The 14229-nt window shown below is 46.7% G+C and overlaps 1 protein-coding gene across 1 annotated transcript in view; it reads right to left on the bottom strand.

The window, feature by feature from the left end:
* Window positions 1-392: 392 nt before the first annotated feature.
* LOC120838344 (solute carrier family 13 member 2-like) overlaps window positions 393-14229 on the bottom strand; it is a 56676-nt gene continuing 42839 nt past the window's right edge. Inside the window, exons 8-12 of the mRNA XM_042290116.1 lie at window positions 10905-11012; window positions 9175-9355; window positions 7714-7875; window positions 6609-6746; window positions 393-533 (exon numbers count right to left, since the gene is read on the bottom strand). Coding sequence (XP_042146050.1) covers window positions 393-533; window positions 6609-6746; window positions 7714-7875; window positions 9175-9355; window positions 10905-11012 — 730 coding nt within the window. The remainder of the gene's footprint in view (window positions 534-6608; window positions 6747-7713; window positions 7876-9174; window positions 9356-10904; window positions 11013-14229) is intronic.

Genomic DNA, 14229 nt, shown 5'->3' with positions numbered 1-14229 from the left:
AGGAGTGCGCTATTGAACACGGCCGACGAGGCCGCCGAAACAAGTCACGTCACGATTCTCATTCCTTCTCCTCCTCGCAACGTCCCGTCGAGCTGGTAAACCGAAGCGAGGAGGAGAGAAGCGAGGCTGCTTCCCCTCATTCTCATATTCTCCAGGAGGACGATGACGTCATAGACCTCGCTTGATCGCGCCTTTCTTTTCCAAAAGTAGGGCCATCCGTTTGAGATATCGATGTATGAGTGAGGTTTTGGAGTTCGCAGCGTCCAATTCAACGCTTTTGCGGCCTTGTTTTACGAAATCCAAATTTCGGTTCAGTATTTCTTTATCTGTTACATTTTCTTGAAGCAACCTGGGTGACAGCTGCTTTCCAACAAACTTAAAGAAAATCGACGTCACGGCTTGACCGTCGAAAGTGTTTGGTTTTCGGCCCATTTGGGAAAAGTCCCCAAATCGAAAAGGGGAAATCCAAGCAAGTGGATCGCTATCAGCTCCACTGTCACGCAGAGCATATTCATCACAAACCCGGGGCCAACCTGCGAGACAACGTAGTAAATATAATCATTATCACTCATCAGAGTCAGCTTCCGCCATCAGCAAAATCATAGAAACGGGAGAGGAATGTTTACGCCCTCCACGGGAAAATTCAGGCTCCAATCGAACCAGAATTCTTATACTAATAAACCCCTTTTAAAAGTCACGAGCCTATTGTTAAAAGCGTTCAAGCACTAAAAATAGGAAACTAGCAACACCAAAAAAACGCGCGCGTCTAAAACTACGGGAGCTATAAACAAAGTGGCATTAGCAGACTTTCTAGGGTTAGGACATTAATAGATATCGAACCATTTTGTTCCGAATGCTTTTTTTTTTTTGGAGCAAGGGAAAGAGCGTTTTCCGGCAGGAGATCTTGGCATTCACAGTGCTACGAGGGAATATCGTTATCGGGTATTTCTTTTGTATTTTTCGAGAGAGCGCGTGCAGTGGGCATCGGGTATAGTGGCTATAAGGGGAGGTGAGCTAAACAGAAAATCGACAGCACGATTCTAATATTGGAGCTCAAAGACCGCTGGACGAAAGACCAGCTGTTTCATCTTCGTCTTCCATTCACTCCTCGTCTTCCTCCTTCACCACCTGTGAGCACTTCTTTCCGACAGAGACCACACACAACATAATCCCCCCGTTAAGAAAAGCTCTTTAAGAGGAAAATCTGACCGGTGGATTCCTGCTCCTGTTGGACCTTCGTAGAGTTAGGTGAAGTGGTTGTCTCGCATCTGCAGCATCTTCCCCGGGCCCTGTGTTGTCCTCATATGACTGTGATCCGACTGGAATATATGCTCGCGATAACCGCGACGAATCCCAACATCCTCCACCAGATGTAACAAACGTGCTTTGGCCGACTGTTTTTTTAATTCGTTCGGGTGTTCCGAATGCTGGTGTTCCCTTCGCTTGGTGTGGCAAGTTTCACGCGCACACAATCTCCCACACTACCTTTAAAGGGTCTTGCTCTGCGTGTCTCGTCTGTGTACTGCTTGCTGTGTCGCTGGTAATCGGCGATGTTTTCACGGAGCTGCTGCATCTCGATATGAGCCGGTTTCTCGAAATTTGGAAATCCGACGATGTACTTTCTCATCTTGTAAACCCTGAGATGGGGAGCGATAAAATAACGGACGAACACAACAAAATCTCAAAATTGAGATTTTGTTGTGTTCGTCCGTTTTTTTATCGTTCCCCATCTCAGGGTTTACAAGATGTCGATTGATTACCAGCTCGCCTGCACTCTCTCACTGCTTACGATTGTACTTTCTCGTCCGCATTCGACGCCCATGAAGCAGTTCAGCCGGGGAGAGTTTCGTCGCCGCATGTGGTGTACTCCGGTAGACGCCCAAGAACTCAGTCAGGCTAGCTAGTACGAATGTTACTTTGTTCTTGTATTGTAGTCTGGGCGTACCCCTTTAGAACTCTGTTGAATCTCTCCACCTGCCCGTTTGCCTGTGGGTGGTAGATGGTAGACCGACGGTGAGAAATTCCTCTTGTGTCCAGGAACTCTCGGAATGTGATAGACAGAAACTGAGGACCATGATTCGAAACAATCCCGTCTGGGTATCCTTCTCGGCTGAAAATCGTAGTTAGAGAGTTGCAAACAACTTTAGCCATTACTTGAGTGCAAAAAGCGACCTCTGGCCACTTGCTGAAGTAGTCTACCAAGGTAACCACAAATTTAAATTCTGGAGGAGGTCGCTAAAACGGTTCAACAATGTCGATTCCGAGCTGTTTCCATCCGCCTGCTGGAAGTGCCACTAGTTGAAGAGGTGGTACTGCTGTAACCGCTGTCTTGTCATTTGCCTGACATGTGTTACAGTCTTTGATGCAAGATTCTACTTCAATGTCCATCCTGGGCCACCAGAAGCGCTGGCGTAGACGCTGCTTCGTTCTCACAATACCCGGATGTGATTCGTGTGCTAAGTTAATGAGTCTATGAGTCTCCGTCGGATAGAAGTAGGTGGTACCAGCACTTATCCCCGTAGTAGCACGCCGTCCACCCAGGAGAGCTCTTCTTGTAGTTTGTAGTATGGGGACAGTGCTGTGTCTCGTTGCTGTTCGAGACACCAACCCGTTCTGATACACTGTATCACCCGAGGCAAATCAGGGTCTTGTTTCGTTTCACTTTTGACTTCTGGTATGTCTATCGAGTATAGGTTGTGTACCAGGCAAGTGAATTCTTCTTCATCTTCGCATGTCTCAGAGTGGTCGAAACCATTCCGTGCAGGCAGACGTGAAAGTGCGTCTGCCACGACGTTTTCATTCCCCTTCTCATAGTGAATCTCGTAATCATATTTTAGGAGTCTCGTGGCCCATCTGGCTATTCTCATCGGTGTTTGACCGGTTCCCTGAGTAGAAAGCAGGGTCACTAGAGCCTGATGGTCCGTCTTGAGCTTGAAATGTCGGCCAAAAAGAAAAACATGCCACATCTCAATGTCCCAAAGACATGCTGAAGCTTCTTTCTCTCCCGTAGAGTAGTTGCGTTCTGCGCTAAAAAGTGTTCATGATGAGAATGAGACGGTGTGTATTCCATCTGGATGCACTTGTTTTAATACCGCGCCCAACCCGTAGCTTCATGTTTCCGCAGTGACGACGGTAGGAAGTGTCGCCTCAAAAACAGCGAGTGGGACACAGCTCTGAATCAGGTGTTTGACTGAGGTGAATATTTCCTCTTGTTTCTTTCCCCACTGGAATGGAACATTCTTCCGAAGGAGTGCATCTAGAGGCTCTACGATGGTTGCAGTTGGGAACGAACTTGAAGCAGTACGTTAGGAGACCGAGCAAAGATCGTAGTGACGTTACGTCTGTGGGAGCAGAGGCTTGCATGATCGCCCTGACGTTATCTTCACATGGCTTTATCCCCTGAGGAGTGATCTCATGTCCCAGGAATTGAAGCTGTGGCACTGAGAAAATGCATTTGTCTTTGTTTAGTTCCAGGTCCGCCTCTTGTCGGCGGGTAAGGACTTCTCTCAGTCGGACGTCATGTTCCTTGTTCGTTTTTCCAAAGATGAGCACATCATCGAGGTAGACGTTGGTACCCTGAGTGCCTCTAAGGATACAGCCCATCAGCTTTTGGAAAGCAGGGGCGGCGGAAGCCAGCCCGAAACTTACCCTAGTGAACCTAAATAGACCTTCATGCGTCACGAAGGCAGTATGGTCTCTACTTTCTTCTGCCAGGTGCAACTGGTGGTACGCTGACGAGAGATCTAACTTGCTGAATACCTTTGCACCCGACAGCCGGTGGAAAAGCTCGTCCGGACACGGAAGAGGATGCGAGTCAACAATGGCTGAAGTATTTGGCTTGCGTAAGTCTACGCACAGCCGGATGTCTCCATTTTTCTTCCGCGCAACCACAGTTGGAGGTACCCACTCCGATGCATCGACGCGTTCAATTACACCGGAGTCCTCCAACCTTGCCAGCTCCTCAGAAACGTTTTCGCGTACTGCGAAAGGTAGTCATTGCAGTTTTTGTTGTACTGGGCTAACCGTAGCCTTCGTCTTCACTCTGTGGACGAATCCTTTGGCGTGACCCAGACCTTCTGGGAACAAGTGGTGGAAGTGCTTTACAAGCTCTGGAAGATTTCTCAAAGAAACTCTGGCCCCTAATCGTCTCCCCTTTGGGAGAACCAAAGTCAAGGTAAATATTAAGAGCACATAAGGTATTCAGTCCCATCACGGCCGTGCCTGTTCGCACGACGTGGAATGTGCACCTGCAGTTCCTTTCGGCGAACTGTACGGTTGAGTCGAATTTTCCCAGAATGGGAATGTCCTTTCCAGAGTAATCGATGAGAGCTACACTTGTTGGTTGTAGCTTGTAGGATTGAAAGTATCTTCGGTAGACGTTTTCTGGAAGAATCGACACCGATGATCCGGTATCGACTAGAAATCTGACGGGTACGCGCGAAATCAGTATTTCGCAGGTAATGAACTGGTTTTTGAAGCTCGTAGTAAGGACTTGTACTTGTGCTACGCTTCGCACGCGGGATTTTGCCTGGGAAACTGTCTGTTTGCAGACAGAGGCAAAATGTCCCTTCTTGTGACATTTCCTGCATTATGGGATGTGTTGAACCACATCTGTAGCAACTACCGAAAGATTTTCGGCTAGATGAAGAAACCGGAGGTTGAGGTTGATTTTGCGCTTTAATTTTCGATACTTGGGCACTGGAAACCGCTTCTTCAGTGAAGAGACTGGCGTCCTTCATCGCCTGCTCAACGTAAGATGCGATAGCTAGAGCTGCTTCCAGCGAAAGCTCAACCTCTAGGAGTAGCCGGTTTCGTACTTCGGTATGGCTCGTTTTCTCGACGAGTTGATCGCAGATCATTTCATCCGTCATGTCCCCGAATTAGCAATTGGTTGCAAGGCCTCGCAGGACTGTCAAGTACTCTTGTACTGTCTCATCGGGCATTTGCGCTCGTGAACGAAATACAAACCTTTCAGCCGTTTTGTTGATGGCGGACGTAAAGAATTTTCGCAATTTCCTCACCGCGGTATCCTAGGCTGTGGTAACTGGTGCTCTGGCTCCGCTCGAAGCCGAGGCAGCCCCTGGGGTATTTGTAACTGTATCAGGGATGGCTGTGGGAGTGGCTTGGAGCTCTGGAAATTTGCGGTAGGTCCGTTGACCCTCAACTCCGAGTGAACTCAGTAGAATGGCAGTTCTTCTGCCGTCGTCCATCGCCGACTCGCCGGAAGCGATCATGTGCGTCTCGAAAATTGCGTACCACTCGTCCCATGGAATTGTAGGCTTGCCCGGCGACGGTAAGAAAAGCGGTGGTGGCTCGACCTTCATGCTGAAGTTGAGGCTTGTCGACTGCGCCAATTGTTGTATTCTAATATCGGAGCTCAAAGACCGCTGGACGAAGACCAGCTGTTTCAACTTCGTCTTCCATTCACTCCTAGTCTTCCTCCATCACCACCTGCGAGAACTTCTTTCCGACAGATACCAGACACAAAAACTTGTTCATGACGCCCGTGGCACCGGTACCTTGCGACTGGTTCCATCGGGCGGCGCACATAGGCACCACGCGTAGAAGTGCGTCCTGCATGAGCACGCGTAGTACGAGACGCTCTCGTGCACCGCGCGCTCGCGTACAACACTTGAGACGCTTCATGCCACGCCCCTTCGAGCAGAAATGCACCGGTATCCTGGCTACAGCGCCACTTTTTTGTCATGAAGCGGCGACACGTGAAGCTACCCAAGAATGCGGAGCGCTCGGTACTTTTTCGTCTGCTTTTTTTGCGGGGGTTGTGGTGACGTCAGAACGCCGAACTCTGATTGGCTCTTATTGAAGGATAGTGGGCAGACCTCGAGGGCAGCTTGCTTTGAGGTCTACCCAGTATTCTTCGATCAGAGCCAGTCAGAGCTCGGCGTTCTGACGTCATCACAACCCCTGCAAAAGAAGCAGACGAACATCCGTTCCGCACTGCCACAGTGACTACTGTGCGTTCTGGGACCAAGTGCACAAGTAGAGCTACACTGCGCGACACTGTTGAAGCGAACAAGACTTTGGGGCGGGGGTGCTTTCTTACGAGGTGCCGATGCATGGTATTGACGCAGATAAAATTGCAGTACTTTTGATAACGCCCCTGGTGTGCACATTACAACGCAGTAGCAATTTTGATGACAGTTGCGGTTGAGGGCATAAGTTCTGAAAAAAAAAAGGGGGAGGGAACGCGAGGGTCGCTGTCGTCGTGGCTGCCGAACCTTCCGTGGCCTGCCGAACAGGAGAGCGACCAGTATTGCAGAACAGGCTTCTATAACATTCATAACAGCTGCGGTGACATCGCCAGGTGACAGCGTGACACTTTTATGACTTGATTAGGCGGAAATCGAGGGCCCACGTTTTAGGACGCAGTAAAAAAAGCAGTCAAAGACGCGCTCGAGGCATCATACACGAGGCAGTTCGGATGGACAAGGGCTCATGTACCTAACGTTCCTTGTGTTCTACCTCAGTTGTGTAAATACCAGGTCTTCACGTGCTGTATGAGCCCGTCAAAACTGCCATATATGACTGATAGGAACCAGTGTCTAAAAAGGGACGTTTCATGGTCTCGATCTGAATATGATGCGTACCATGTCTATGATATTGAACTTTCCGAGTTCGTACACGATGGCGTTGGGAGGCGTCGCCGCTGGCAGCATGAACGAGAAGGAACATCCGGCCGTCACGGGCAGTGCAAAGTAGTAGGGGTGCACACGGAGAGCAAGGGCCTGTAAAATAGTTTATTCAGCCAACACAAAAAAAAAAACGAAACCTGCGCCTCCCTCCCCCTCCCACCCCCCCTTCCCCCCAAACGTCATCACTAGTGGATTCATGCAGCGTTACCTAGCTTTCATAAGCATCACCGCAAGAGTGTCTTGCAGCGTCTCACAATGAATGCGTATACGCGGTCTGACCCTTGTGGCGGGCGATGGATCCACTAACAATGACGTAATCCGCAGCCCTTGTCTACTAGGTGGTATTGCTTCAGCTGGGTTGGCCTGCAGCTCAGGGAGCTCCGCAATGAAAACGAACAAACGAACAAAAAACATGTTTCGTGTCATTTACAGCCATATCAGTCAACTATGACAAGTTTACACAAGCCTTATGTCTATTACATTATCTAGGGTATTAGTGGAGCGTAAAATGTGAAAACGTCGACGTAAGAAACAGCTAAGAATTCAGTATCACATTTACGAGTGAACTAGAAAATTCAGTGGTCACTGCTCATTAAACTAATGTAGTGTTTAAAGCGTTTAGTTGAAAATTGAATTCATTGTCTGTTGAAATGAAAACGAGAAAATATAGTTGGTTCTTTGGAATCAGTCTTTAGCTCGGTTGGGTCAGTGTAACGTGAAATTATCTTGAGACTCGCTTGACTGGTAAAAAAATTTGCATCGTAGTAAAACTGGGGAAACGGAGCTCCAGCCTGAACAGCGGCTGACGACTGCTCTCGTAGCTATATGTTTTTAAGCGCGGAACTATTGAAGTTCATTATTATCTAATAATGTGGGAAAACATATTTCTGAAATTTGTTAATGCCGTTTTCAGTAGGTACGTAGCAGTGTTCTTCAGCAAGTCCTCAGCTAAGTGATAATCTTCATTGTGATCTCTTCGCTTGAAACGTTCCCATGGTACTGGTTGACTCGATGACGCTAGACGCTGTATACAAGAACAGGGTTGTAGCAGTGTCCTTACCATTTCAAGTACAAGGGGCAGCATAATGGAGCTTGCTGCCGCGTTGCTGGTGAGCTCCGTGAACATGGAGGCCGCGAAGCAGAGGATGCTGACCACGAAGAAATCCGGGAGGGCCTCAAGCACTTGCAGCTCCTTCACGAGCATTGCAGACATACCAGATTTCTGGAATGAAATAAAGGTTGTTTGACGAAAAATATTGCCTAGCGAGATTAGACGCTTTCCTTCGTTGTGTCCTACACGAGGTACTATAAATGATGCACGTCGTTTCTTTCTTCATTTTCCCAAGGAGATGAAGAAATAAAGGGTTCTTGCGGTTGCAGTTAATAACAATGAGGAAACATATTGCTTCACGTTTATATAGGCACGCTATCGGAGCATTCAACACTGCCTAATATTTTATAAGATTAAAACAAATACCTGGAAAAAAGGCAGTAATTTTTTAGTGGTTAATATTTATAATAAGATTGAAGTGAAATAAAATACGTGTAAGAAGTTTGGAATTTGATAGTGAACTGGTTTATATCTCGTTTCCAAAACGTTTAACAAGGCTTTGACTTATTTAAATGGGATGATAAATAATTACTTCCAGTATTTGGACTGCGCAGCGTCTGACTCACATAATTTCACGCATGCGCCACAACTTAGGCTATGAAAAAAACAAATATACGAAATGCTTGTATGATGCAAAAATAGTCAAATGCTTTCATAAAAAAAGCGCGAGGTGGGATGAGACTTAATTTAGGCGCGATTTGAAAGTCCAGACTCCACATGTAAAGGAAGATTTTGTATTACAAAAAAAAAGGTAAACAGCAGGATTGAAGGAAGTGATGATATAAAAAATAATCTAGCTACTTCTTTGAAAAGCTCCGTTTGATGGTGACCTACTAATAATCTTGGTCTATTAGAACGTTAGAAATCAGAAATTAGACGGCTCAATAGGTAGATTGGATACCACAAAAGATCGCGTTATATTTCAAATTTGTTTACACATTGTGATTGGTACATCTGGTGAAAAAAAGTAACAATGATAGCCATTTTAACACTGGAGAGCGGAGACAAGGAGTACAAACACGACTTCATTGCTACCTCTAGACCTTGACCCATCTGGTGCCGTTTCGACCCAATGTGTAGGCCTTAGGTTGGTGCCTTTCTTAGAAAGCCTTATTCAATAAGCATAAATTTCATTGTATTATACAGGTGCTATATGAAGAGCCCCAGCAACCATAAAAATGTAATTCACAACTGCAACGCACGCTGCATCTTACCCAGAAACGCGTATCCGAGAGAGAAAAAGACAGTTAACTTAAGATGTTACCCGTGCTTTTCGGCAACATAAAGACCATTTTTCAATTCAAATTCACGCTCGTTGCGTCCGTTCGACGCAGTATTTCTTCCCACAATGAAAAAGAGTCATCTCGAGCGTGCGCGGACCCGGAGAATGAAGGAAATAACTGCGCCCACCTTGGATGCCTGAGTGAGCGTCATGCTTCCGTTGATAAGCAAGATGACGCCCCAGTGAATCCTGGTGTTGGCGTCCTCCCAGGTTAGGATCCCGGGGCTGGCGGAACCCTTGTGCGGCTCCTTAGGCACCACGAAAAGCAAAATGGCCACCGCCGTGGCGGGCACGCAGCTGCCGATGTCCCTGCTCGGCCCAACAATAAATCCGCGCGACCTTTAGCAAGAAGGAAAGACGGCTATACTCCGTTCACACCAAATCCGAACGCAGCCAGCTCTACGATCCGACAATGCCAATCTAACGTTACTGAAAGAATAAACTCAGGGACGGACGGGACAATCCATGTATCATGTTGAGTTGATATGTTAAGAAGCGTCTCCATGTCCGTCCTCGTGCATTTTGTTTCAGCAACGCATAATGCCATTAACCTGCTCACCTCCAAACGGAGGCAATCAAACGGCGCCAAGAGTGTATCGTCACGGCAGCCTAAACGGGTGGTTCCCGTTTCGACCCATTTCCCGTTTCAACCTTTCCCGCTTGTACCTTTCCGTTCCGACCCGGATGAAAACGACCGTCTCGTTTCACCTTCTTTTTTTTTTCATTTTGGCCTATCCCAAAACAAGCTTCCCACTTCGACCGTTGTTCATCATCGGTTGGGTCAGCTCAAATGTCCAGTGTCGGTCCTCCTTGGTGACCGTATTTCGACCACTCCCAAAACAACCTTCAAGATTTGGTCACCAGCAGTCACTCTCTACACGCTTTTCTGGTGCTTATGGTGCCTGCAGGGCTGCAAACAAGCGTAGCACTGGTCGCTGCTGGTCTGCCCGATGTCATCATTTGTTATCTTGCAGAAACAGAAAATGGAAGCAGTGTTTATACTTAGATGAGTATAAGTTTTATAAAAAAAAAACGTTCGAATGCGAACACAATTGTCGCGTGGCGGTGCGCCAACCATGGTTCATCCTGCAGCCTCGCATCAATCCTGACAGAAGCTCGTGCCTGAGCGACAACGTCGTGTTCACGGGAACAGTGTCCCGCAGTGTGCATAGTCCGTTTCGCGGTTGCACGTTTTAGAAACCATCTATAAAAAGGGGAAAAAAAAACGTCTGAACAACTTTGAGGTAGAAATATATTACGTTGAAGCCTGTCTGAAATGTATATCTTAAGATTACGTTGACATACAAAAATATTTTGAGAGCATACTCTCCACCAGAAAAGGTGCGCAGGCCAGGATTAGAACAATAGAGGCTTTTTGCGAAGAAGCGGAGAGGGGCAGGGCCTTGTACCAATGGTTTGAAACGGGACAGGTTCAAATCGATATGGCGTTTCGGGAATAGATGAAAGCGGCACGGGTTCAAACCGGAAGGTCGTTTCGGGAATGTGTCGAAACGGGACGGGTTCTAACGGGGATGGGTTGTTTCGGGCTACACCCGTCTTACAGCATGCCGCTACGTGAAAATACCTAACCAAAACTAAGATATAAACTGTTTTTTATTTTTAAAAAATGCGTCACACGAAGAATCAATAGAACTTTGACTGCAAAGAAGAAAAAAAATGGCAACGAAGTTGTTACGTTTGTTACGAGCATTGTTGGATAGCGAAGTTTCGTCGGGCCATTATCGCCGGCACAAAATTGCCGAGACAATTTATGTTGGGCTAATTTGCGCTCCTAGTATGCGGGTAATTGTAATTATAACGAATGTTTTTTTTTTTTTTTTTTTTTGCTCTTACGTACTTTGCGTAGGGAAAAAATTCTATCCAGCCCGGGAAGGCACGTGGCTTCAGCGTGAACCACAGGAAGATTAGGGCAGCCATCAAAAAGAGAAGTGCTCCTTCTTCGAATCTGTTGCGAAGGCGAAAGGAAAAACTTATTTTTGACCCGTATTGAACCTCTTTTATTTTTGGATTTTTAACTATACTCCGTTTCACCTTAAAGGGGGGTGAACCGAAATTTGGATTTCAAAGAAACAATGCAGGAGATATAGGCGGGACGCTACAATCCCTACAACACTGCTCGTAAGGCGATATCTCGAATGGACGGCCGTATTTTTGGAAAAAGAGGTCGAGATTGAATCAGGCCGACGAGGCGTGTGACGTAGAAATATCTCGTTTCCTCCTCTCTTCGCTTCGCTCCCTCAAGGCGGCGAGGCGGAGAACACGCGAGGCCGTTCCCTCTCCTTCTCGGAAAATATGACGTCAACATTCCTGTCAAATGCGCCTCCTTTTTTTGAAAAATACGGCCATCCGTGCGATATATCGATGTATGAGTGATGTTTGGTGTTTGTAGCATCCCGTTGCACGCTTTTGCCGCGTGTTTTGTGGAATCCAGATTTCGGTTCAGCATCTCTTTAAAGGAGTACTCCGACGATTTTTGAGCTACCTCAACTAAATATATTTTCAGACTCCCCGGCCTTTACCCTTTCTGGTATGCTATTTAGTATCGTGAAATTCATAATAGTTATTGTGAAATCGGCAAATGAAAATGATGCAAAAACCAACATTCAAATATACCCTCCCTTTTCAGTGCCGTGACGTCAGTGGGAGGCAAGCTTCCCAGTCGAGCGAGCAGTCTAAAAAATAGAATATGCCAATCATTTATTCCGTGCTGGAGCGCGGGGACTGCAGCGAGCTTCCAAAGCCTTCATTGACTCCATGAAACTGCTTCGAATCAGTTGGGAACAAATTTTGCAGTCCAAAGAGTGAACCCCTCCACTTCCACTGACGTCACTTTTTTGTTGTTGCCAGTAGAGACTTTCAGTTTGAAAAACACGGTAAGGACCAAAATTGTAAATTCAATAACTTCGTGAAAAAAAAATTACTTTGACCTAATATTTGGGATACTATTTTAGCGATGTCGTTTGGCAAGTTTAGCAAAATTTCAAGCAAATCGGGGACCATGAAGCAATCGGCGGAGTACCCCTTTAAGTTCTGCTGACGTTTTCTGCTGACGCGACTGGGCGTGCCGGTGATTGGAAAAACACAATAGACTACAAGCAACGTGAAGTAAAACGGAGTATAAGAATGTTTTTTTTTCTTCACACCATTGTATGCGCTTGTGTCACCGGCGACAAGCCAATCACGATTGGCAGGCAAGTAGGACGGAAAAGATTCGCCTCATGGTTGGTAGGTCGCGCCTCACACAATCAATGTAACTGCTTTTTCTGGCGTTGGTTACAAGCGGTATTAGCTGCTAAAGGCTACCGCATCAGCCCGAATATGGAGGTTTTGCTTTAGCAGCAAATGCCGTAAACGCAGGTGACCGCACCGTTCTTTAGCGTCAAAACTATACACAGCGTTATTAGTAAACGTAAAGCGTAGAATAATGGCGTAAGAAAGTAAAGGGGAATTCAGACACGATAACTACAAGCTGCTGCACGAAGAAGCAGAAAACTTGCTTCGTGGAGCGTCTGGAAGTGGTCGCGTCCCATCGTCGCGCGGACGTCAGTATGCAAGACAGACAAACTACCATCCGAATCAACGTTCGAGGGAACATCGATACAAAGTAGATAAGGTCATATCAGGGCATCTCGGTGTACACTGCAGGAATTGTGGTTGCGCTCCCATCTTCACTGACATTAACGTAGTAAAACCAAAACAGAGACAAGATTACGCGGTAAATACCCGAGGCCCAAAAATTGGTAGAGTGGGACTGCGGTGTGTCAGCACTCTCTCTGTATCATTGTCAGATAAAGTATACTGCGGTTTTTCAACCAAAGGAGAGGAGTTCGTGTTGCTGCCGATGAGGGATGTAACAATATTTTTTGCCTTTTAACGGTGTGTATTTGTGCTCCTTCGTTGGCCTGTTTTTTGTTGACATCGGTAATATAAAATTAAGTTGTAAGTTAAAGCGTTGTCCCTGTCTATCTCCCTTGTCCGCGTTTCCGTTGGGCTTTTTAAATATCCCAGGACAATGTCCACTAGTTGTAGTGTTCACATGCTTCGAGAATATATAGTAAGTGTGCAAGCGAGCTGGTGAATATTACTACGTTGAATTAACCTGAAACTCGGGCAAACAAGAAACATAAAAAAGTAGGAGCAGCAAATAGATAGGACGACGTCTTGAACTAAGCCAACCCGTTTATATAGTTCACCTTGAGTTGAGACTGTATAAAGAGGCGTACTAAAGAAGCGACTTCGCTGAGTTTGAGATGTCGTCCTGTCTATTTTCCGGTTCTTCTACGTATTGATGTTTCTCTTCTACCCTAGTCTCAGGTTAATTCAACGCGTCTTCAAGAATGCCCGTTCGTTTTTACTTACAACACGGAACATCCAAGAGGCAATTATACTGAAGAACCCAATCGACTAAATGGCGAGTCTCAAAAGGAAACCCGCGACGTGGCATTGAGTATACGGCGTCTCACGTGTCTCGCTCACTGTTGCATTGCGGACTTTGTTTAGGTCGAACGGTTGTTGTTTAGGACCCGTCATTTCCCGAGCTATCCTTCGTCGATCGCCGAAACTGACTGTCCGAGTTCTCTTCGAGAAAATTATTCGGAACGAAAGTTCCGCCGCTTCTTGCGCAAGGATCGCAGTGACGCCAGAATGCCGAGCTCCGATTGGCTCTGGTTGAAAGAACAGTGGGTAGACCTCGATGCCAGCTGCCTCGATGTCTACCCACTGTTCTTTCAAGCAGAGCCAATCAGAGTTCGGTGTTCTGACGTCACCACAACCACTGCAAAAGAAGCAGACGAACTTGCGCTGCGCATCCTTCGTTTCATTTTAAGTCCAACCGCAGACGACGCTACCATTCGATGGAGCCAATCGAGCACCGCCAAAAGTGCATAGTCACGGCACGCCTTCTCTTTGTGGGTTTCCTATCACCGGCCAAGCCAATCACGCACCTAAAAAAAGGAGGGCGAAATAACGGCGCATTTACTGTTCGTGATTGTTTTAAGGCCCGTTCACACACTTGCGACTGCTTGCGACCTCTTAAACCTGGGTTCCTTAAAACTTGTTAAACCAGAAAACACACTGGCGCCATCTATTGGGAAGCAGTGTAAACTCGGCGGTCCGGCATATTTTTTTTTATATCTCGAGCATTATCCTTTCTTTCTTGGCTC

This window comes from Ixodes scapularis, unplaced genomic scaffold, assembly GCF_016920785.2.
Source record: "Ixodes scapularis isolate PalLabHiFi unplaced genomic scaffold, ASM1692078v2 PGA_scaffold1__304_contigs__length_218370807, whole genome shotgun sequence".
NCBI classification, from domain to species: Eukaryota; Metazoa; Arthropoda; class Arachnida; order Ixodida; family Ixodidae; genus Ixodes; species Ixodes scapularis.
The sequence above is the reverse complement of the archived record's forward strand: the minus strand, read 5'-3'. Positions and strand labels throughout refer to the sequence as shown.